We start from the raw sequence: 26154 nt of genomic DNA on the forward strand, positions 1-26154 counted from the left end.
CTTAGTTAGTGAACCCAGAGTTTATTAGAAGAGGGTTTTGAAAGACACTGTCCTTTCATAGTAAAGTCCATTCAAGTGGATTTCCAAAGTCAATCCCAAAGGAAGGAGCCCATTGGTGCTTTGTTTTCTGTGTAAGGACTCTTCTCATGCTACTGCAGAGGTTTGGTGTTGTCATGAGCAGCATTAGTATTTTAAAAAGCCGTTTTACTGTGATCACTGTGCTGCCCCGAGCTAATAAGTGTTAGCCGCATTTGGCTGTTAGCGACTCCATGATTTCTCCGTTAATAGTTGTTACATGGAAAACATTGTGTTGATGGATTATTTGATGAGTGTATTTGCAGAAAAGGGACCCTGGGATGATTTTTCGCCGGACTTCCACTTTAATGCTGCTGTAATTGTTCCTCCATGAACAAAACCCAATCCTTCTTTGTTCAAACATGCATTCAGTGAAGCTTCTGCAGTCCGAGTTACTCAAATCATGTGGCTATCTTCCAAAGTTGCAGTGTTTTTACTGCAGTTGGTCTTTGTCTTACACTGTCCTCCACTGCTCAGCAGGGAAACACTGCACTCCGCATAGTACAGACCCATGACCCCACCACTGTAACTGTGGGAGACAGACCATTTATTTGACCAATTGCTGAATCCTCAGCTCGGAATGCATGAAAGCATGTATCAAATAATAGGCTAGCCACAGTTATAGGCAGTTAGCAAGGTTAGCAGGGGAGTTAGTGGTTATATGGATACAAATATTTAGGAAACAAGGGTGTGTTGTGTTTGTGTGAATATGCGAAACCATCTGACAGCTCCATCGGGGAAAAGAAAAAGGCCTCCTTACATTCTCTGAGAACCAATCACAGCACAGCTGGAGGAAGACATGCTGCCTTATCGGTTTGTTTACCAACAAGCCAAATCTAAGTGAACAGTGATGTACAGTAAATGCATCACGATATGAAGAAAAGTAAGAGGCGATGCAGAACAACACCACAGCTGACAGTGAGAAGCTGTCCATGGTGCTGAAACTATTCTGTCGGATTCTTTTTCAAACTATTCTTTTAAGACTGGCTTAGATTACAGGGAACACTTTGATTTTGCAGGAGCTAAACCATACACAAGCTTTTTTTTAAATAATGCTTTGGTATTGCCTGTGATGATGAGATGAAGGAATGCACCAAGTCATCAAACTAAAAAAAAACTCTTCAAAGACTAAACACTGAATCTTTTATGAGCTGGAGCACTGAAGTTCTGTTTTTTCTTCTCTTGGTTATTGTTTTGCTGTGATTTGTCTGACTGATTCAGTTATCTTTACTTTGTTTATGATTAATATCTATAATTATAAAACTTGTATAACTTCCTCCTATCTCTTTGAACATGAACTTTAATATTTGAGTCATTTATTGATCACCTAGGATTCTGAGGATCCCATTTGCCTGTTTTCTTTTTAATACTTATTCGCTTTATTTAGTTTGTATTCTTTTTTTAAGACATTCGATAAAGATTCATTTTAAAACTATATATATTATTAGTCCTCTAAGTGCCACATCACAAACAGGACTGAATCTTTGAGCTCTTCGCCTTTAGTTAGGCACATTTTCTGTCATACCTGAACCAATACACACATTTTAAAGTTTGGCCTATATCTATGATCCTATGAATGACATGTTATACTAAAACCCTCCAGCATGTGGTACATACTAAAACTATGATCATTCAGTGACTAACCACTTAACACCATCAATGCTGAATCCTGCACTGAATCTAACATGCTTTCTTTAAATACAATATTTGTTCTTTTTACAAAGCCTCTGTAGCCAGATTTATTCATGTTTTAGAAAGCTGAGACGCCTTCAGACTTTGTCTTTAGTCAAACTTTCTAGTCTTGCAATTCGGACACATGATTGTTAATAATTTAACAACTTTTCAGAATGAAACAGCATAACAACTACCAACCAAGTTTTATTGGTTTGTTGATAACAATCATTATACAGGTACATCTATAAACAAATAAGAAGAAAATGCACACTTGTACTTGATACAGATATCTAAAACCCACATGAATATTGCTACTGCTGGTATGCATTTGACATCTCAAATAAATGTACAGTTTGTCTGCTGGCCTTTAAGAAGCCAGTGTCAACAGTTTGTTTTTTATGATAACACATCTTATTAGCTTGGCTAAGAAAACAAATTCCATTTTTACCATCCTTACAATGTACCATTACACACTGCATATAGAAAGATTGAAAACCCTTTTCACAGCAGCTATACAAATTTATTGCAATGCTATCACAGAACAGAGACACAACCAACACACCCGATGCACAGTTCTGATAAGGAGAGCTCCAGTACTAGGGATTTTAACTTTATTGATCAGATCCATTAAGAAAACTGCATGAGTACAAGAGTTAACATATAGGAACAAAGCTTACAAACATTCTAAAACACTGTTCTTCATTATAAACAATAAAACAATGAGTTGCCCTGTGACTTTGTTCATCCCCACCCCAGCACAGATTACATACACTGTCCCTTATAAAGCATATGGAATGTAATCCACGCAGACAAGCTCTTCCGGTTGTTGCCCCAGCTCCTGTGACTGTCATACTTGCGTGTTGACACGGTAACCTGTCCTGCACCCTCCCTCCTTCACATTTAAAATTGAAATGAAATCCACTGACAGTAACAACAATGACCGCAATTTTTATGGCGATGCAAAATTGTGGGATGTGACGAAATTCCCGTCTCCAAATTGACTTTTTTCATTCATTAAAAAAAAGTGTTCTCTACAATCAAACTACTAAAAAACCTGTATTTAGAAAATAGTTGATAAAAATATTCCCCTGAATTGTACAAGAAAAGAGGTACAGGGAGCACTGGTAAAAGATGTGGTTGGAGAGGTGTTATTCTGCTGCCTCATCTTTTTCATCAGCTGCATCTGTAGCTGGTGCCTGGAAGATAAATGTTAGAGGATCAATGTTTAATCGCCAAGAAGATGAGCTTTATTTTGCATGTTCATATACGATGCCATGAGCCTTACCTCTTCCTCAGCTTTGGCTTCGCCATTCTCAGCGGGAGCCTCTGGTGCTTTCTCCTCAGGCTTGGCCTTCTCCACCTCCTTGGCTTTCTTGGGCTTAGCAGCTCCCTTCTGCAAATAAAAATATGGACATTAGTCACTACGTCAACAGTTGAGAGTCTAATCAAAATTAATCAAAACAACGTCCCACCTTTGGCTTAGGTTTGGCCTCTGCCTTTGCAGTTGCAGGTTTCTGTGGGGGGGGGGGGGGGGGGGAGCATTGTCAGCACTAAGAATACAGTTAGCAGCATGCATATTGTCTGTGGCAGTCTGGGCTTGTCTGTACTTACAGCTTCCAACCTGAGAGATTTCCTCCTGGGCTGCTCAAAGGGCCAGAGAACAGACAGGGTTATTAATTTTAGCGTCAGCCGATGGCTCTCACTGATGCAATGTTACTGACCCCTGGTGGGTGCACATACTAACCGTTTCGTTATTTTAAAAATGAATAAACACAGATATGTAAAAAGTATGTTTTTTATTATTACTTACCGCTGTATCTCCTACCTGTGAGAGAAAAAAAGAATGAAAATCAGATTAAGGAAATTGCCTGCATTTAAATGTGCCTTTGGTGACTTTAATTGGTGGTGGGATCATGGGTTTTAAGTATTAGTTATGCAACTCAAAAGTGGGCGTGTCCAGACTGAACATTAGCCTATGGTTGCTCATTCAGCTTCATACATGATTTAGCTTAGACCGCGCGCTGTGATTGGCTGAGATATGTTTTAAAATGTCGAACAGTGGAGCTCATAACATGAAATAAACACTCTAATCAGCATATTACATCAATAGGAATATCGCTTTACAACATATCGAGATGAGTCCTGCATTTGTCCCCACAGAAACCAGTGAGGTGTCCTTTGACCTGCCTGTTTAAAAGCGTAGCATAACAACATGGTGTGGTTTAAACAGCGTCATGTGGCCGTGCTTTCCCTCCAGCTCCTGCGAGTGATTTGTCTCCAGTAAAACTCCGGTGGAGGAGGGGGCGGACTCCGCCTCCCCACGACACATCCATTCATTGGTAATAAATGGGATTACCAGTGAGGGAGAAAACCGAGCGGTGTAGTGAGCGTTCCCGCCATGAATTTGAAAGAGTCACTCCGAGATGCTCAGCGACTCTGTCGAGCTGGTAGCAGAATCTACTAGAACCCCCAGCAACAAGAGCGGCGCTTCGCTGACGGAGGCTCGCCATTGCATAACCTACGAGTGGCCTGAGCCGACGATACACACAGAGACACGACGGACGCCTTCAGAGAAATGCTTTTAGTGAACAGTGAAAATAAGGGCGGCCATGCTTTAACACAAACACGGACACTATGGGCTACGAACGAGAGACGTTCTTATATTATCATAAAATTACATTAAAAGTGTTTTTGTTCCACAACAAAGCGGTAAACAACACTCAATGTCAACACGGAAATAACAACCTTAGCGTTAAAGCCAAACTCCCGCCGAGTAACACCCCGTTATTAGACGATATTCTCTCTTTAGAGAAACTTTAGCATCCAGCGTGACGGCCCCCATAGGAAACGATCAATATGCCGCCAACTTTCTCTGCAGAAAAGCGACCCGTCGACAGACAGAACGACCCCGCTTCGTGCTGCGCTGCAAGTAAATGTATTTATAAACAATTGCGACTGTGCATGTCATCATTCTGCGGTTAAAAAAAACACCCAGCACACGGAAAACCGCTTCGCACAAAGATAATCACTGCACGAGAGATAGGACCGAGAATCCGCCACTTCGCCAAATCAAAACAGACGCTACATAGCGACTAAAGTGCTGGCTACAAGCTGCAACAGTGTTGACATTCACCCGGAACAGAAAACGGACATTAGTAGCGACATTTTAACAACTCGGACCGCAAGCTGCAACAAGCCCGTTTAACAAACTGCAGTTGGGGGTTATAAATGCTGTATTACTGAATACATTAAATATGTCGGTCTACTCACTGTGTTCCTTTTAGGCATGGCTGGTTTGTGTGGGGTGTTTTTAAAAAAAGAAAATGGAGCTAAGTAATACTCAATACGGGAGGAAATACAGTGGTATATTCTTGATATAGCTGTACCAGTACAGTCTAATACAGCGCAGCGAGACGTTAATGTTCCATTGGAAGAAGAACTAGCTCAAACCGGATTGGATTCTCCCCCTCCCTCCCTATTCAAACCATTATACTTCCTGTATGATTGACGGGGATATATCCCGCCCCCGGGCCCCGGTGATTGGACGATACAATGGTCAGCGACACGATTTCAAATGTGAGCTCTTACCTGTGTGGCTACGTCACACGTCAGTCAACAAACATGGCGAGCTATTTGTCTTTCTGAGCAGCCATCTGCTGTAACAGGGTGAAATTGTCATTAAATCTCCCTTCCTCACCGCTCTCGGGAATACTTACATTCCCCGATAAATGCTGCATTTTGACACGTTCGAGCATTGTCTTTACTTATGTGTTAAAAGAAAACCACTCTGTGCTTGAAACACGGTCGATAAAAGAAAATGTGGCTTGTGTATTAGCAGAAGACTGAGCGGGGGGTGTGTGCCTCCCAGCCTAGTCTTTTGTATTACAGCTGGGGAAAATGGCGACAGGAGCTGTAGCATGTGTGTGCTCTTGTGCAGCGGTGTCGTCGTCCACTCGCTCCATTGTGAGTGAGTGCAGTCCAAACATGGCCCCAGCGTGGGGCTCCAGCTTAGTGTTGAAGTCATTGCAGACATTTCAGCGCAGCCACATTCATTTCCCCTGACTGAATGATAGAGACTGTACAGTGACAGCGTTCCCTCTCATTTCTCCTCAGCCCCGAGACAACTACAACTCTGAGCACTGGTAGTTATGGAAAACACAATAAGTTCGACATGTTATTATTAAAATGTATTTTATTTTAAATTATTTAATTTATTTTTTCTTGTATACGTGTTGAATAAATACAAATTAACCATAGGCTACAGTAAGCAGACTGATATCATTTACTCCTCTTTTGTGAGACTGTACTCACAAACAGATTTTTTTCCAGTGTAGGAGATATTTACTTATTTAGCACTTTTGTCATTCATTTTTCCATATTTTTATATTTTGCTGGAAATTAGAACAAATATTGATTTCTGTATTCAGCCACCTTTTTATTTTATCCTGGGCTTATGACATTTGAACAGTGTCTTCCCAGAGCGCAGCATGATTCAGCTCTTCAGGACTGTTTTTTAAGCAGATAAGAAAAGATAGTCAATAAAGAAGATGGTGGCCCGCAGTAGTGCAGCGGCTACTTTAGCTCCGGGTGATAAACTTTTCTTTGCATAATTCTGTTTCCTTTTCCTGTACAGTACACTACCAACCTAATCTGGCAATGGCAATTAAACGTCTTGTATCTTGAATGATATTAATACCTTTCTTTAGTCAAAGCATTAAAATGTTTGGCATGTTAGGCTACGATTATGTTTATACTGATTTTTAGTTTATTAGGCATAAACACAACCTCCAAAACCATCACAGATCAAATAAACAAGTACAAGAAATCTTTTAAATTATCATTCCCTGCATTCTGGACAGCCCAACATCCTGTTTTAGCTGGAGATACACCAAGGAGGCAAAAGCTCTCAACAATGAAATAGATTTTCATGCCACAACATTTATCTACTTGCCTTGCAAATCAGGCCAGAGAATGGGGAGATGTGCTCGAGCAGATTATATTTTTCTGAACACACTTTCATAAACCTCAAACTCGGCTTGGTTTCCTGCTGTCTGGATACGGTGATATTTACCTAGATTGCTGCTGCATTCAATCCACTCTGGTTGTTTTGAAGCATACTACAAGATGCTTATTCCATTTCATTTTCACAAGGCCATAACACCTTTCCTTTCTTTAAGTAAGGCAGTGATTGTGTACTAAGACATTTTTATTCTCACTCATTCAAACTAATCATGTCTGTTAATCACATAATTTAATAATCACAACATTTGACAACTGAAAAGAAACACTGCGTTTGGCTTTCATTCAGCCAATACCTATCCCCTACAGATTGGTTAACAACATGTGATTGATTGTGGGCCGTTTATTTTTAAGCAATTCTAGTCAGTGATATTTGAGCAGTACCTGTTGAATCATGCCGGTTAGGAACGAGCCAACTGCTCGGCCTTCAGTATTACTGCTTGCAGTTTTCTCAAGAACAGCTCATGCAACAACACTCGCACTCAACACTGTGCTTCCTTGGGTCCTGAGCAACACGTGTTGTTTGCTAACAACTAACAATTTGGATCTCGGCTTTTTCCGAGACCAAACGCATTCCTTCCAAATGTTAAATCACTGATGCTAGAAATGGTTTCCTTTGCTACGACGTAACATCTCTGGGCTCTACTTCATCTGTTCTTGAGTGTACTGTAGTGAGCAATAAATAATACTAATTATGTCCCTCAAGAGCTTGCACATGACACAGCACTTCCCTAGGGTCGTGAGATGTATTTTTAGATCTGAATAGGGCACAACTGCTCAGCCTTGAAGCCCATATATTCCATTGGTCACTCGCAGTACTGCAACGAAAAAGCATCATCTTCATAGGCCACCACTGTAAAAGAGACTTCAGTAAAACTTCTAACTGCAAACAAGGTCTATTTCGACTCTTTCTATTGTGAATTTTTAACAAATTTGTAAAACTTTCCTCAAGCCCAGCAAGCTATTTAAAAACCTGTGACATCCCAATGTGCACATATTCAGTTGGCCAGCTGTAGAAAAATTGTATGGGATATCAAATAGCCCATCAGAAAAGCAACTTTTTACCGCTTGGTCCAGATATGTTCTGTAACATATTTGGTGAAGATTGTTCAAAATTTAGGAGGAACGATTAAACAGATTTGGAGACTATTCAAAATGGTGGAAAATCGGGCGTGGTTTATATGGATAGATTCTTCTGGACCATGGATGTATGAACAGAACTAGATACAGAGTTGGAGGTTGGCCCTATTCATAGGAAAGTTGCTCAGTGTTGGGTGAAGCCAGAAAAGTTCAAATTCTGTGTACAAATTACATTGATTGGCACTGCTTCTGCGCTCTTGAGCCCATGGATCAGGAGCACTAGGGATTTCTGCTAGCTGGCTCCTTCAGATTTAGCACTCCCTTAACTTGAATGTACAGAGGCATCTTTTGCTGTGTAAGTAAGTTTATGTGGAAAAAGTATTGTTGGTAGTTGCGGTTCCACTGTTTGGCAGACATATTAAAATGGCTTCAGAATCCAAGAAAAAAATAGTTTTGTTTCTGAGACTTATGGTTCAAAAGTTACAGGCTAAAACACAACTTGTTGTTACAGCTCCACCATTTGGCCAATACACACCATATTCTACGCTGCATGTCCTTGCGTACCAAGCAATACACCTGCAAAGTGTGAAGTAGATCAGATGAACGGTTCTTGGAACATACAAATGATAAACAGACATACATACACACAGACAGACAGACAGGCAGACAGATAGAGATTGCCTTTTTATAGTTGGATCAGATATCACTCCAGGCCTACTTATTTCATTGAATTCCTCCAAGACAGAGCAATAAAGTATTATTCAAAATATATATTGACCCTGTTTTCACCTGGCTTTACCATCCGTCCTGAGTGATCCGATCACAAGTGGACAGCTCTAACAAGGTGAAAACACTCTCAGGACGCATTGAGGAGGCATTGACATCAGCTCTCAAAAAACACATTCGGAGGTGGTTCAGGCCGCATGTGTCCACATTCTAATAACAGTAGGAGCAGGTATGTTACTCTGGCCACATTCATGCCTCTGCGTCAGTGGAAGTACGTCCTCATTTGCGCTCACAGGATTTGACCACAACTTCTGAGTCTTGAGTAGCTCTGTGTATCTTGGCCGTTTTATGTATTTCCAAAGTATTTCTCGTGTCACAGAAACCACCAATAGTGGTGTGTGTGTTTTGGATGTTATTATATTGTCAGCATTGTGTCTGTTTGTTCCCCTGCAATTATACAGCTCTCTTGAGCGTTTCTGTGGTTGCCTTTAAGAGGCCACCGGTGGAAATTACCCTTTTTTAGGTTCATAAAATGTCCCCAAATTCTCAAATATGTAGGATATATTACTACAGATTCCTGCTCTCTCTTTGTAATGTCTGCTGTGCTATTTAGAAGCCAGGGAAGTTGTTAATCGATAAACATATTATTTTTCCTATAAATTCTTCACAATAAAAGTCCCCGGTTGTTTTGTAATTTAAAAGCTTTTATTATGAAGCAGCAAAATCAGGAAATGGGGCCTATTCAGCAGTAACTTAACACAACTCCTATACAGCTGAAAGCGAGGATGGAACAAGAAAAATAGCAGAGAGCTGAACACAGACACTAAAAATGTCTTCCTCTCTGCACCCCAGGGAGACATCGTTATTGATATGTTCATATGATGCACCTGATGATCCAAACATGTTACACAAACCATCTGGCCATCTGCACACAGACACACTGTAGGCCACATCATAACCCGTTAATGGAATAAAGTGAGAGTAATACAACACAACAGTAAGAAAAACAGGTTGCAGGCTATCTGAGCTTTTCTCCTGCCTGTCGCACACAAACTCTGCTATCTGGTGTCAACACCATCAAACAAGGCGACCCGATTAACAACGAACTGGCATTTTCGGCAGGGCAGCATTCAACAGCAGAGTGTGAACACACCAAATGTACTTTTGTTTGTAGTAACCTTCCAACCCATGTCGCAGTAGTCTGTGACGTTTTCCTGCCAACATATGCTCCAACAAATACAGGTCAAATGTCGGGTTCTCAAGTTTATGATGCTGCTGGTAATGTGCCACCTAGGAGCCTTCCAGACACAGGCTTTCACACAATAATGGGAAGACACTCCATGGCAGCTTTGATAAGTTTTTTATTTTATAGCTTAATTTATTCCAGCACCCTTTTAAGCAACAGCCACACCCCCACACACCCACCCACACACACACACACACACACACACACACACACACACACACACACACACACACACACACACACACCCCCCCCCACACACACACACACACACACACACAGTAGAGTTATCAGACTGCAAGGTGTAATGTATAAATACATTCATCTTCTAAAAAGTGGGTTGAAAATTTGCAACAGTCCCAATCCCCCATCTGACACCCTGTAGAGTCACCCAGTTAGTTCAAATACAAGCTTTGTGCCTGCTCCCTGTGGACAGAGGTGTAAACAATTAGGCCAAGTCACATGCTGATGCTTGCTAGTATTATTATGGTAATGACATCAGGAGTTTACTTCACCCCACTGGTCCACTTGACAAAACAAGAAGTAATGCATGAATAACCTGTATCTCTTGTTACCACTCAAAACAACCAGCGTTATCAAAGCATCTGGCGTCTGCAACAGAATCACCCTCTATTAAATGTGTAAACCAGTTCTGCCTGTTGAGTCTGAACTCCAAAAAGTATAAACATACACAAGGTTTCTATCCCATCTTTTGAATGTAATCTTTAAATACAGCCGTGACTGAAAAATGACGTGACCTTTCTTTTATGGCATAGATGTGATTATTGATACAGACATGACCGACAGGCCCAGGAATACCGTATACTGTGTAATGTTTAGGGACGGTCCATGACCAATAACTACAGCTAATGTATTAGCTTGTTATTAGTCATAATCTGTAAGATTCGAGAGACCCTGTTTCTAGCGGCCTCTTTGGTGGTACGATGTAATTGTTCTTTCAGAGACCTCAAATCTCATCTCATTCAGGTTTGCTATGTGTTTGTGACCTTTGTAAACTTTATTGACACACATTCATCTCTCTACTTCCAGTATGTCCCCTATTGAGAATGAGCAGACACGGGACAATTTGGGAGGGGTCTGAGTCCATCCGCCCTGTTGGAAGCCAACGCTACTGGTTGCAAGGGCAACACTGCACCAGAGAGTGCAACAGTACGAAGTTTAATCACGACTTGAAGCACATAGAGACGGAATCACTGCATTTAAACTGAGATATGACGAGACAATTGTGAAGAGATGGAAAAGAATAAGGCAAAAGAAAAGGGTTCTTACAGGGACAAACATACAACCAGTGCCAAGCAGAGGTATTTAGTTGCTGGCAGATAGACGGCATTGACCCATACGAGCTGGCGGACGTGTTTTGCAGCTTGTAATGCTTATTAATGTAAAGTTGTGATTTTAGCCAAGTGGGTGTCTGTTGGGGACTTTGAAGTGGACATTCAGTTCTGGTTAGAAAAGGGCCCTGAACAGTGTGAGCAGGGGTGAAAGGAGTTTCTATTTCTTGCTGCTGGGACTATCATACTATATCATACTGACCAATAGTGCGCATAGTGTGCGCACATCAAAAAATACTCCTGATTATTTATTATAGTCTACTTATCAAGTATTCACTAGGGGCGCAATCACACTGTCCTTCCGTACCAGGCCCAAACAGGTTTTACGGGTAAGGCCTAGTTCGTTTGACCAGTGTGATTGCAACCGCTCTGCGCCTAGCTGCGGCCAGCTGGCTGTCCATGGCCCGTTTGTAAAGCGTGTTTGCGCATGTACGAGCACGAGCGGAGACAGTATATTTTTCTTTCCGGTACCGGTTTCTTTTTAGTGGTACGCCGTAGTGGCTTACTTTCACCCGAGTGTGAGACAGAGCAAGATGTAAAGTCCTCTTCCTCTGCCAACAAAAATAAAAAATGCGTTTGACGGGACCCTGCCAAGATGGCGAATACCATGATATCGGGGCGGGGCGCTGTGTCGTAATGACACATTCTTATTCTCATTAGGGCTGGCAAGTCCTGCCCCTGTGATACGGCTTCAGGTAGAACCCATGGGACCTTGACATTGGTGTCTATTGAAATGGAACAATTATTTTCTGGTCCCAGTCATTATCTGATCATTACACATATGATGTTTGTGGAATTAAATTATAATTTTCATGTTAAGAGTTTGACAATTTATTGTAATATTGTTCAGTGACTGGAAAAAAACAAATGAGAATGACTACATTTCATCATCACACTTTCCCTCAACTTCTCAACTCTGCGTGCTGATTCCTAGTCTTACGGTCAGATGGAACTTGAAAGAAAGAACACCCGTTCTTGCTGGAATGTGGACATTCTGGCACAAACCACGGTGGCATCTATATCTCAGTCTTGGCAGAAGACGCAGCAGCTATCAGAAGCGTATTACAGGGGCGGGATTTACCAGCCCTATATGTTACACTCACTCAAATCCACACACACACACACATGTTTCTATTAGACTTCTACCCTTACTACAAGCCTGACTCAGAAGTTGGAAGTTCAAGTTACAAGTGAGCGCAGCATGCCAGCAGATCAAGTGCTGGCTGTCAGCAGCGTCACATGTCTCCACAGACACACAGATTGGAATACTAAAAAAGGCAAGTAGAAGTGATTTGATTGGTGGGTCAAATGATCAATCACCATTGTTTTAATTCACTCTATGATAGATAGGACCTTATCAGACTTTTTTTTCAGGATTATAACTTTAAGTCCTTGTGCTAGTACCTCAATGGTCACACATTTTAAAATAGCGCGTGCAGTTCCAAGTCACTAATATATTTATCCTCTTTTAAATACATTGAAACCCTGTATTATAGTTCTAAATCCTGCCCTACATAAAGTACTTCAGAATATTTACTCAAGTACTACTTAAGTACAATTTTGAAGCACTTGTACTTGAGTGTTTAAGTTAAGATATTTTCTGCTTCTACTCCACTAAGTCTCAGAGGGACACGCTGTCCTTTTAACTCTATTTGTTTGATAAATTAAGCTGCTTGTTATTTTACAGCTTCAGTTTATGAACACAAAATATAAATTAACAACTAAACCAAGATGTATTTTATAGGAATACATAAAAATACACCCAAAATACACACACGCAATAATGTGGGGCTGGAGCCGATCCCAGCTGACATTGGGGGTGCGACGGGGTACACCCTGGACAGGACCCCACTCTATCACAGGGCACATAGGTTACGTTCACACTGCAGGTCCTAATGCACAATTCCAATTTGTTGTTCAAATATGATTTTTTGTTTGTTTGTTCACATTACGTCTTTAAATGTGGCCTGTCTACGGATGCTGTGTGCACAGCTCAGGCTCCTGAAGTGACCCACATGCGCAGTTGATCATTGATGACATCACGCCACAACGGTGTTTACGGAAGCGAACATGGCTACGATAACCAGTGTTGTAGGACTTTATAAACTCTTAAACTTCACTATCCCTCCACTGGACGCCTGCTTCACTGCTGTCCTCCATGTTTGTTTCTGATTGTGTTCCCTGCCTGTGGCACATTTTTTTTTCAATCAACTTTATTTGTCATTTATTTACAAAACAGAATGACTTCAAAGTCGCATTAAATGCGACCTGGCTGTTCAGATTGCGGTCGCATTAAAAAAATCTGATAATTATCCGATTCAGTAGCACATTTAAAAGTGGCCTAATTCTGATTCAAAAATGTCAGATTCAGTGTGACTTGTGCTGTTCACACTGTCAAAAGCAAATCAGCTATGGGTCACATTTAAGTGAAAATATCACAAGATCACTTGTAACTGCAGCATTAACGTAGCTACAGAGACAGACAGAGACAACCATACACACTGACATTCACATCTACGGCCAATTTAGGGTCACCAATTAACCGGACACCTGCATGTCTTTGGACAGACGTTTACACAAGTGTAATCTGTATGAATGCAGAACTTTTACTTACAATGTGTGATTTTCATGTTTTTGCATTTCTACTTTACTTTTTCCAGCACTGATTATACAGTACTGTTCAATGATCCATCACTTATTGCACTTAAAACAGAAGTCAAATGGTCAAGTCAAGATACAATAGTAGAAGAAATGTGGCACCAGAAGCAAGTGTATGCCATTTATCCACTTTGTGTTCAGAACTATGTGGAGTCTACTTTACAGCTTAACTTTACACTGAACTGAAAGACAACTTGCATTGCTTCAGTTTGATTCTATATTTCTTCTTACATTCTCCTCCGCTTTGTTGAACTATTGTTGCAGGAGGTGAAAATCAGCATGTTGTAGCAGAATGTCCTGCAGCTCTCTGCGGGAGTCTCTCTGTAAAGATACTGTATATACATGGTGGAGGGGCAGAGGGAGGGGGAAAGGCATTAGGTAGCTCTCAGTTAACAATGCTGTTGTTGTGTTGAGTATGGGGGAGCCCTTCCACCACAGCTGCTGCCTGTTGCTGTCCTTTCCCTCCTTTTCCCTCTTGAATCCTAAGAAGACTGGGAGGAGAGAACAAGGCGGAGCGGGGGTGGGGGTGGGAGGTGGTCTGTGACGCCAACAACTGCTACTTCTTTGATTATTTTAACTCGCAGAAATATGTAATAATAAAAAGTAACACAAAGTATTTGACTCAATAAAAGAATAAACGGAGCACCGAGTTGTCTCGCAGGTAACAGAAACATTGGCATAATCCAAGGGCGACAGGATGAAGGTAAAGGTGACCTCATTCAAAGCCTCTTTGACAGAGGGCAACTTGTTCATTTATCTTCTTCACGCTCTCTATCTCTCCCACGCACACACACACACACACACGCACGCACGCACGCACGCACGCACGCACACACACACACACACACACACACACACACACACACACACACACACACACACACACACACACACACACACACACACACACACACACACACACACACAAATATGCATGTTTTCAGTGGCTGCTGGTTAAGGAACAGGGGAGAGTGGGCAGCTTGTCTTATTACCACCCTGTAAAGCAACCATCGGTCACAGTGGAGTAGATCTATGTGCTGAAGGCAGGTAGAGCGATGACGGAGATGACTGTGATTGGATCAGCTGAATATAGGGAGAATTTGAGTCGCTCTCTCTCTCTCACTAAGTGGATTTCTCCCGCGCAGCCAATGCGCATATGGAGCAGCGGGTAAAGCCAGATAACACCAGTTTGTGTGAGAGGGGCTCCTGAGCCACCAGAGTTCACAGCATGAACCAACATGGAGGACATATAGTTCAACCCTATACAGCAACTGTTCTAGCCTCTTGTGAAATCAGTTGAACAGCATGATGTTTGTGTTGATATCATAAAATTATAACCAAAAAAAAGAGAACTAGACTTGAAGAATTGACCTTCTTTTAAAGAGGAAATGTGAGCAGAGGTTGATTTAAAGAGGATTCTTTTATGCCATGCAACATTTGGTTCTTCTAAGTTGGGACATATGAATATTTAAAATATATGTCTGGGATATTATATACTGTATAAACACTGCAAAATGACAAATATGCCACATGCAGATTCTGAAAATAAGATAATGAGTTGTATTTGATCACTCACAGCAATCAAAGGAGGGGAGTGCCCATGACCTGCCTTTAACAGTCATTTACATGTGAGAGAGGGCGGAGGCTTAATAAGCTCAGTAACAATACACCTTAGTCAGCTTTAACCATTGATTAGCCAACAGCTGACACAACCAAAACAAATCCCACAATGAGAATGCATGCATACTCTGAAGGTGTGCCTTTTTGTATGGAAAGTATTGCATTGTGGAGTCGTATCTTATTCCCTCTGATAAGGGGGGCATTTGCATGGAGCTAATCTTTGCTTGCAAACAATAAAATTAAACAATAGTCTGAGAAGTCAAAGAGCCACAAAGACGAGCATGCATGACGGGTTATGAGGGATGATCTTCTGGTGGCAGAGGGGGTCTCGGAATGACTTCAGTTGCAGGCCATATGCAGGGGATCAGAGGGGCTGCTGGTGCTGACCCTCCCCCACTATCTACTTCCTGTTTTTCATGGTTGTCTGCTTGCTTCTGCCTATACAATACCAGCTGTGTCTGGAGACATTCCAGCTCATGCTATAGTGCTGCTCTCATAAAACCATGACCAAGGCCAGAGGAGCCTATAAACACAATAGTGTATAGACGGATCACATTGCCATCTTCTCCTCTGCGTCACAGATCTGATAATCAGGAGGCTGTTCCACCAAAGGCCTTTTGAAATGCTATTTAGTTTACCAGCTTCAGTGAATGCTTTTTGTTATTCCTTATCAGATTTAACACTGGAAAAATAGTCACAGCTCCTATCCAGTAAGAAACTATTTGAAAGCATGTGATTATGTGATATATATATAGAATACAATCTATTAGCATAATTACAGCATACTAATGTGCCACAGTGCATGCTGGTACAATATACCGTTGTAGGTTTTTTAAAATGTTTTTTCAACATAGAAGGAAAAACACTAAATAACACATTAAAGGTCCCATATATAGTGCTTATAAGTGAGGTTGTTTTTTTTTTACTATGAAGCAGGTCAAGATGCTACTGTGAAAGTACCAAAACACAGAGAATGCACACAGCCCTTATCCAGAAACTGTGCCTTTAAACGAGCTGTGAGGACTGAACAGTTATGATGTCACAGCTATACTTTATATATACAGTATACTAGATGTACTCAATAGAAAGGTTTAATTGTGACCAATAGCGTGCTTGTCCATAGTTAATGTGGGATTAATCCATCATTTTTCAACAGGATATTTTTCAAGTTTTTTTTAATACTCTCATCAACATGGGAGTGGACAAATATGCTAGCTTTATGCAAATGTATGTTTTTTTTATTATCAATGCAACAATCCAAAACCATGACAAATACAGTACAGAGAGAACCATCTGTCAGGGCTTTGAAGCTGAACTTGCCATTCAAAAGAGCCTCTTTATCCATTCATGCTCAAGGAAGTTTGTTTCTGCTTGCCATCCACAACATTACTGCTGCATCGCTGCCTCATCTCCCAAACTACGGGGCGTGCCAAGGTCATAATCACAGATAGTGTGTACATTAATCCCTGGTCAAAAAATAATAATAATAAATAATAAGTGGCATTAAGAGGAATTTTTATTAACTATTTATTTACTCCTTAACCTCTAGAGGCCTAATATATACTTCATATAGACTGCAGAGACACCGAGAACAAAAATGCAGCAGACCTGAAAACACTGACCAATCAGAGCAGACTGGGCTTTTTCAGGAGGGGGACTTTCAGACAGAGGAATGCAGGTATATTCAGACAGTACGAGAAACATAATGTGTGTTTTTTAAACCTTGAAGTATGTAAACATGTTCTAGTAAACACCCAAAATACAAGCATGGACCTGAAAATAAGCAGAATATGGGACCTTTACTGCTGCTGTAATTGTTCCTCCATGTTCCTCCTCATGCAGTTCCAATGTAGGTGATGGAGGACAAAGTCAGTCCTTGTTTTGTGCATGGATGCATTCAGTGAAGCTTCTGCAGTCCAAGTTAAACAAATCATGTAGCTATCTTCCAAAGTTACTGACTGCCCAGGAACCCAATTCAAACATACAGCAGTAGTAAGTGGAGGAAAGAAACAAAGTCATTTAGTACTGTACTGTTGAGAATAATTGTGACGTACTTGTGCTTTACTTTCAAATTTTCACTTAATGCTTCTCTACGATTTTTATTTATTCCACTACACTTTGGAGGGAAATATACTCTACATTTTACTCCTTAACATTTATCCCACAGCTACCTTTACAAGTTACTTTGTAGATTTTCTGCAAATTTTATGCACAAAACATACGATCAGTTTGTCAATGATGATGCATTGTATTTAACTAAAGTTAACTAAAGTTAGCTCTACCTCAGCCAAATACTACATCAAAGTACTGCTTACATTACATTACATTGTGTTGCTTTTACTACATAACTTTCTACGAGGTAAAATTCTGAATGGAGGACTTTTACAGTATTTTGTTATAGTGGGGTGTTACTACTTTTATTTAAGTAAATGATCTGAACATTTATTCCACCACTCCATACATTATGCATTTGCTGTATATGAGTGCATTTTAGTGCACAAAGAATTCCACTTAAACAGAATCTAGAAAACTGAGTAATGTGTCTATTTGCAGTCCCATTTCAGTTGTAAACATAAAAAAAGAGTCATTAATTCTTATTACTGTATAGGTAAATCACAATTATTGTCCTGAGGAAAACATTTGTGAAATCTATTCGTAGTAGAGTATTTAAACATTTGATTTAGGTAAAAGTGTCAATACTGTACTGTAACAATACTCTGTTATGAGTAAAAGTCCTGCATTTAAACTCTTACTTAAGTAAAAGTTCAATAATATCAACATCAAAATGAACTTACCAAAGTAAAAGTATTCATTTTTATTTAATTACTCATTTTAATTACTTTATATACTGCTGGGTAGCACACCCTATAATAATATTTATAATTTATATCATAATCATATCATAATATCATCATTTATTTCTCTATTTCTTTATTTTTATTTTGTATTAATATTATACATCTGTAAAGCAGCCCTAATTAGCAGCCAAAGCTATCAAACACATGCAGTGGAGCAAAAAGTACAATATTTGCCTCTGAAATGTTAGTGAGTAAAAGTATAAAGTACCATGAAATAAAGTACCTCATAAGTATACTTAAGTACTACATTTGACTACATGTACTTGGTTGAATTACACAATTGGCACCATATGGTATACATTCCTGAAGGTTTTGGGAAGAAGCAGATGTAATAAAAGGAAAGTGCATAAGTGCATTTAAAATCCACACACATAAGGGATATATCTCTGCATGAATAAAGCACAGCACTTTGACCATGATCTGACAGTGACCTCTAGTGGTCAAGATGAAAACCTCAGTCAGATGGAAAGTATTTTGCAGCTCAACTTGCAGAGGGGTTCAGACCTTCAGCGATGTACTTCCAACAGCACAGCAGCCTGGCACACCAAACAGTCCAGATGACCTTGGTGGTGATGAGCTGACACTTATCAAACTGTATCACGAGTCCACAGGCCTCCCCACAGCAGGAGTGTGAACTCTTGTTCACATGCAAATCTCCACCGTCATTCATCAAGCTGCTGAAGCGCCAGAGCTTAGAGATCCACATGACAGGTTTCTCCCTAATGGCTGGATACATGAGGTACCAAGATATATGGGGAAACACAAGTTTACTGCAATAGTTTTCATACTATAGGTCAGTGTTTCTCAAATGGGGGTAGGTGCATTGCAGAGAATATGTGAGCTCTTTTAAAAATGATATTAATATCAGTCATGTGCAATTCCTTTAATAATAATAAGATGATAAGAATAAAAATGTGAATGTAGGTTTGATAAATCACATCTTATATTCAATAGTCCTATATTCAATGCAGGGGTTAGAGTGTAATTCCAGTGCAAAATCATTCCATGGTCTTTTTCGGCACTTACATACATCAAATAAGCCACCGAGACAGTTTTGTTTTGTGTAACAACTATTAACGGAGAAATCAGGGGGAGTCGCTAACAGCCGGACGTGGCTGACACTGATTAGCTCGGGGCAGTACGATGAAGGCATTAAAACGTCTTTTTTAACCACTAATACTGCTCAAAATAACAGCAAACCTCTGCAGCAGCATGAGAAGAGTCTCTACACAGAAAACAAAGCACCAAAAACGTAGTTAGTGAACCCAGAGTTTATTAAAAGAGTGTTTTAAAGACTTACCTACTGGCCCCTGTACCAGCTCCTCTCATAGTAAAGTCCATCCAAGTCGATTACCAAAGTCAATCCAAAAGGAAGAAGCCCATTGGTGCTTTGTTTTCTGGGATGCTTTTGCACCAGAATTACACTTAAACTGCTGTAAACTTTCAACAGCAGCAACAAACAGAACTTTAATACACCTTACAGTGATACTTGTACGCACATCATCAGCGATGGACCTAGGTTCTCATCGGACACCCTTCTCCCCCAGGCGACCCAACCAGGGGAGATCAACCCCCCGGCTTGTGTACAAGTAGCGTGTACCATGGCTCCCCCCTACGGATCCACAGCCACCCTGAGGCCTGTTCTGTGGCCTCAAGAATGTTCTTAGTGGCTCTCCTTAAACTGCAGTCCTCTAATACCAAGGAGTTTGAACACTCAGGAAACCTCTGCACCCGATCTCGACAGGCTCACAGCTGGCTTTCCAGCCGTTGCTCCAGCACTCACTGGTGAGCTCAGCATACTTGGCCCTTTTGCGCTCGTTGGCTTCATCAATCCGGTCCTCCCATGGGACAGTCAGTTCTAGCAGGACCACTTGCTTGGTGGACTCCGGTCTTTAGACCATATCTGGGCAGAGTGAAGTGGTAGCCATGTTCGCTGGGAACTTGAGTTGCCTTCCCAGGTCAACTTGGAGCTGCCAGTCGCGAGCAGTAGCGAGGAGCCCTCCTGAAACGTTGGGCGGTTGGTTTACCTTCTGCCCCACTCTAACAAACGTGATTGACTGCTTTTGGGCAACCTGGGTCTTGCTGCTCTGTATCGCTGTGCGGATGGAATCCGCCAAGGATTTAAAAACTTGGTCGTGGCACCAACGATACCTCCCCTCTCCTTACGCCTTTGGGCAGCCAGCCTGGTCTCACCAAAAGGCGTGTGAATGACACGCTATTTCTCTCAAGCCATCTCGCGTATAATTACAACGCATGTCATGTTTTTTGCGTGTCATTTCACGCCATGTAGTCTCAATGAACTTGTATAGTGCAGAGATGGCGTTGTCATTTCACGCATAAATGTCATTGAGGGAAAATCCACGTGTTCGTATTTCTCCGCTACTTTCCGGAGAAATACGAAGTGGTGGAGCTTTCTGTCAGAGGGTTGTGTTTAAATCAATATTTGATGTGAAGGATGGCTGAAATAACGGGCGTAAAATGCCCTAACCCTAACCCTTACCCTAACCCTAACCCTAACCCTAACCCTGACCCTAACCCTAACCCTAACCCTAACCCTGACCCTAACCCTAACCCTAACCCTGGGGAACTACGGGCGTTAAATGACACGCGAAAAGCTTAATATGCGTAGACATGCACGCGAAAAGTCATGCAAGTCATGAAAAGTGGCGTGCTATTTATACGCCCTCCCATGAGACCACGTTGGGGCAGCAGCTCAAAATGTGCTCCATTGTGCCCCTCCTCTGGCACAACTTGCACTCAGGAGTGTCTGCCAGGCCCCAGGTATGAAAGTTTGCCGGACTCGGGAGAACGTCGTAGACTGACTGTAACAGAATATATTAAATATGTTTTGCACTGGACAGGGGGTAATATGATGAAAAAATATTTCAAAGAGGGGAATGGTATTAAAGTTTGAGAACCACTGCTAGAGGTTACCCTCTCCTCTCTTTTCTCAGAGGTCACTGTCGGTCAGAAGTCCCTTCAACAAGGCAGATGCCCTCTGACCTCCTGCTTATTGTAGAGTATGTCTTTAAAAAGTAAACCTCATCCCTGTGTTTGCACTGACACTATAAATAAACCTGATTTGAGTCTGGGTAGCTCTTAGGTCAGGAGCTTATCTGCAGTACTTGTTGTGTAGTGTGAAGCTTAAGTCAGTGTCAGTACACCTCTATGAACATGACTCCAGCCCCCTGAAGTGTTGCAGCAGTAAAACACCACAGTGGGCAAATTCTCCACCACAGAAACATCCTGCAAACTAAATTTGACTAAAGAATTAGCACTGAAATGTTCTTAGGTATCATATTTAACATGCTCTTTAACCTTTCCAGGTTGCTGACCTTTAACCCAATCAGTCATTAATATGGCCAAAACGCCAGGAGTGAGAGCCTGTTGAGTCCTCTAGAGAGTATGTTGTATGAAAACCTCACAAAGTCAACTGACCCTAACTGTAACCAGTCGTTCGTAAGGCCTAAACAACAGTTTGAGTGAGAGCCTAAAAGGTCTCAAATAAATGGGCAGAATCCATGTGCCTATTTAAAACGTAACCTGTCCTCACTGTAGGCCTAAACCTGAGGCGCAACTGTAATAATAAGTGAATAATATGATACTCACGGGGTAGCATTTTTCTGCAACATAATAACTTTTACTTTTGTACGTAAGTACGGTTAGCTGATAACCCATATGACAGTGAAACTTCTGAGGAACTATTTCAGCATGATTCCTTTTAGACATTATCAAATGAGTTTTAGAGAATCCATGCAACCTGTAGAAGAGCATATAATCATTCAATTAACCTTAAAAAACATGAAAACCCCCACCCACAGCTAAACTTCAGTCCTATTTACTTTAAGGAGGCTTGAAATCATACCAGTTCAAAACTACTTCAATACAATAAAAGGAATATGACTAATTACTGGCAACAAGATGCGTACAATAAAGAAATAAAACATAATATAAAGTATAACAATAAAACAGGTAAACTAATTGCTGTAAACAAGAACTGCAATCGGAAATTATTTCCAAATCTTTTTATTGGAAAAGAACTTAGAAAAATTTACAAACAAATAAACAAGGCCACAACAGTGATATTCCCTTCATCTCATCTTCAACCTCTTATCTAGGGTCTGGTCGCGGGGGCAGCAGCTTTAGCAGGGGACCCCAAACTTCCCTTTCCCGGGCCACATTAAGCAGCTCTAACTGGGGGATCCTGAGGCGTTCCCAGGCCAGTGTGGAGATCTAATCTCTACACCTAGTCCTGGGTCTTCCCCGAGGCCTCCTCCCAGCTGGCCGTGCCTGGAACACCTCCCTAGGGAGGCGCCCAGGGGGCATACTTACAGATGCCCGAACCACCTCAACTGGCTCCTTTCAACGCAAAGGAGCAGCGACTCTACTCCGAGTTCCTCACGGATGGCTGAACTTCTCCCCCTCTCTCTAAGGGAGACTCCAGCCCCCCTCCTGAGGAAACCCATTTCAGCCACTTGTACCAGTGACCTCGTTCTTTCGGTCATGACCCAGCTTTCATGACCATAGGTGAGGGTAGGAACCAAGATTGACCGGTAGGTCGAGAGCTTTGCCTTCTGAGAGTATTCCCTTCAGCTAAATTAAAACATATAGATCCTAAAAGATTGGAGTTAAGTTAATGGATTACTAACAATTTGAGGGTTAATGGAGGGAGAATTTAGGAAAAACAAAAAAAATGAATTAATTGGATAAATTAAATAAGAAACTTTTAATCTAGAAAACAATCTAAATTGGGAATCAACTAACTCCATCTTGGATGAGATAGGATAAGAGGAAACCAAATATACAATAGGAAATAAAGGAGGCTTCTTTTCAAAGTAAAATACATTTATAACTGAATAAAGAAATCATACCAGGAAATAGAACAAATAGGGTCGGGCAACCACAGTGAGATGATAACAGTGTCCGGCTGAAAAAGAGTCTGAACAGCATTTTCAAATATTATTCTGAAAGGTAATAACTAGTAGTTAAATAAATATCGTGGAGTAAAAAGCATGAATATAGAGTTAAATGGAAATACTAACACAAAGTACACTCCAATATTGTAGTGAATGTATTTTGTTACAATGCACTAACTTGCAAATGAACTTCCAGCTGTCAGATGATGTGTAACAAAAGCAACATGGAACTCCACTTACAGGGTGTTGAAAACAACGGGACCACCTGTCTAATTACGCAGAGTCTCTGCTTAATTGCACAATAATGAATGACTAGATAACAATCTGTGATCGCACACCCAATTTGAAATAATTAGAGAGTGAGCAACTTCCAATGGATTCTCCTGACTGTGAACTTCTGGGTGTGACAGGACTGTAAAGGTCCTGTACACAACAGAGCATTAATAAATATATGCCATGTAAATATATAGTGGATTAAAGGCATCGTGAGCAGAGAATGAAGTCACTCTCCTTCTGTGTGTGTGTGTGTTGTAATCCGAGCGTCTCTGCTCTTTGTTTTGAGCTGGTCCGGCCGCACTTGCATGTTAGTGTATGTGAGTCCCTCCCTTTGGCATCAGAGTTTGATGACCAGGGAATGAGAACAGGCTGTTGAAACTGTTGACTCCTTCCTTCATGTTGTCCTGCTGACTGGCTAGTCACAGGCGACTCACCGCTGCCGCGTGCTGCCCAGGCTGGACTTCCTCTGGAGACCGGTGCTCATATTGGGACAGTTAACGTCACCTCTGTTTGAGCACTGACCTCCCACAGAAGCACGGCCTGGGTAGTGTACAGTGCTGAGCAGCAGAAATGAGCTTGTCAGTGGGAGCACTACTGCCATTGTTGGCTTAAGGCTAGCAGTACTAGCTACCACCATTACAGCTCCTCCACCTCCATGCTTTTCACATCAGAGGCAAGACCCATGTGCAGCCATTCCTGTCCCAGACTATCAAACTCTGGTGAAAGCCATGTGGTGGCAACCCCAGCCCAGACTGAATTTTGTTCAGTATTTAAGTACAGCGGGGGGCCGAGTGGTGTGGTGTGTGGTGGTTAGGACTGTCGTCTTACGGCAAGAGGGTTCCTGGTTTGAATCTGGGCTGGGGCCCTTCTGTGGGGAGTTTGCATGTTCTTCCCAACCATTCTCTCTGGGTTCTCCGGCTTCCTCCCCCATCCAAAGACATACAAGTGTTAGGTTAATTGTTTAATTGATGACTCTAAATTGTCCGTATGTGTGACTGTGAATGGTTGTCTGTCTCTGTTCGTCTCTATGTGCCCTGTGATAGACTGGCGTCCTGTCCAGGGTGTACCACGCCTCACGCCCGATGTCAGCTGGGATCGGCTCCAGCTCCCCGCGACCCTGATAGGGACAAGCGGTTGAAGATGATGGATGATGGATTTCAAGAACAGCACCTATAAAGCGTCTGACTCCAGACCTTAAAGGTGCCCTCCGGGGTTTACTTGTAAACAAACTAAAGTTATGTTTACATTCAGTGTTACTTTGGTAAAATCATTTTTTCAGGAAATATTTTCAATTCTGAATTGTTTGCATCATCCTACCTGCTACAAGTCTTCTTCACAGCCTTTGTGGGCACACTATACACTGTGTTGTGCGTTACCGCCATCAGCTGTTGATAAGGGGAATAACATGAAGCAATCAGCAATACTGTATTCATGGGGACCAACACTGCTCCATAACACTACTCATGGTCAAAAACTCCACAAGGTACTAAAAGTAATTAATCAATGATAAAAGTAAACCCTATTTATAAGACTTATTTATTAAAAGATAAACACTGACTAACTCAGCTAGCCTGTGTGACTGTGGTTGGATCCGATTTGATGGACACAAGCAGCTGTCATCAGATTCTCACTCAGTTATTATTCCAGTCTGATTGGTGCACAGACCTACATGACATCATCAAAAAAACAACATTGTCCAATTTTTTTTCTTTTGCATTTTGTCAAAAAGTTTATATACTTCATAATACTATACTTCTGGATATTATTTTGGCCACTGTTTCAGGAAAGTCATTTTCTCTTTTTTTGTTTGTGTGTTGTTATTGTTTTTCTTCTTTTTGTCTATTATTTCACATTTGTTTTTTATTTTTTGTTGTTGTTTTTTTTGCTCTCTCTCCCTCTCAGCCCTAACTGGAACGGACTGCTTATCCCTTCAGAAGAATTACATAAGACAGAATGAAATAAGAATTAAGGTAATGGAAGAATAAGTGACGACATGAATATTTTGTAACAGGGTCACAGTGGAAAATATAACACACATAATTAAACACTATATTTCACCAAAGCATACCAGGCAATAAAAACAGCCTTAAGCTGACTGACTCACAAGCACCTTACTCTGCCAGCAGGTGATACATCAGCCTCACACCCACAGCCACACATTATCACTGAGTGACAGACAGGTACACTGAGGTGATGTGGGCTGGGTTTCAATGGCTGCACCTGAACTTTGCCCCCAGTGAGAGTTCCGCAGCCTCAGATGGAGTCCTGCTGCTCACCTGCTCTTTCAGGAAATGAAGCTTTGATCCATTTCACACACCGCAGCTCTCAAGCAGTAAGTTCATTTCACTAAAGATGCATTTACTTCTGAGTAATATTTAGCTATGAAGGCAGAGATTTCATCTACTGAGACAATTTATCGGAGTTGTATTTTTGGATATCAACGCTAACAAGGAAAACCTAAGCGTGACCATATGTACTGCATTCAAACAGTTTGGAGTGAGGAAGTAACACAAATAGGAGGAATACAACTGTGTACTATAGGCTTTCTTTCTGTGATATATCCATTTTGTGTGAATGAATGATGGAATGATATAGGTTAGCTTTTTGTTTGGAACAAGTAAGAAAAACATTTGAGAAAAGAAAAGAAATAAAAGACA

At 41.2% G+C, this 26154-nt stretch overlaps 2 protein-coding genes across 2 annotated transcripts in view; one reads left to right on the forward strand and one right to left on the reverse strand.

Annotated features, from left to right (window-relative positions):
* Nucleotides 1-1937: 1937 nt before the first annotated feature.
* hmgn1b (high mobility group nucleosome binding domain 1b) lies at nt 1938-5187 on the reverse strand. The gene is made up of 6 exons (XM_083927016.1): nt 5020-5187; nt 3560-3574; nt 3361-3390; nt 3222-3263; nt 3035-3142; nt 1938-2945 (listed from the first exon to the last, which is right to left on the reverse strand). Exons 1-6 carry the CDS (start codon nt 5035-5037, stop codon nt 2898-2900), a joined length of 261 nt encoding a protein of 86 aa, XP_083783142.1. The 5' UTR covers nt 5038-5187; the 3' UTR covers nt 1938-2897.
* A 114-nt stretch (nt 5188-5301) lies between these two features.
* The window catches only part of igsf5a (immunoglobulin superfamily, member 5a), a gene marked incomplete at both ends in the record, with an annotated part of 30712 nt that continues 9859 nt past the window's right edge, over nt 5302-26154 (forward strand). Inside the window, one exon of the mRNA XM_083926538.1 lies at nt 5302-5356. Coding sequence (XP_083782664.1) covers nt 5302-5356 — 55 coding nt within the window. The remainder of the gene's footprint in view (nt 5357-26154) is intronic.

This window comes from Echiichthys vipera (genome assembly GCF_963691815.1).
Source record: "Echiichthys vipera genome assembly, chromosome: 14".
Classification (NCBI taxonomy): Eukaryota; Metazoa; Chordata; class Actinopteri; order Perciformes; family Trachinidae; genus Echiichthys; species Echiichthys vipera.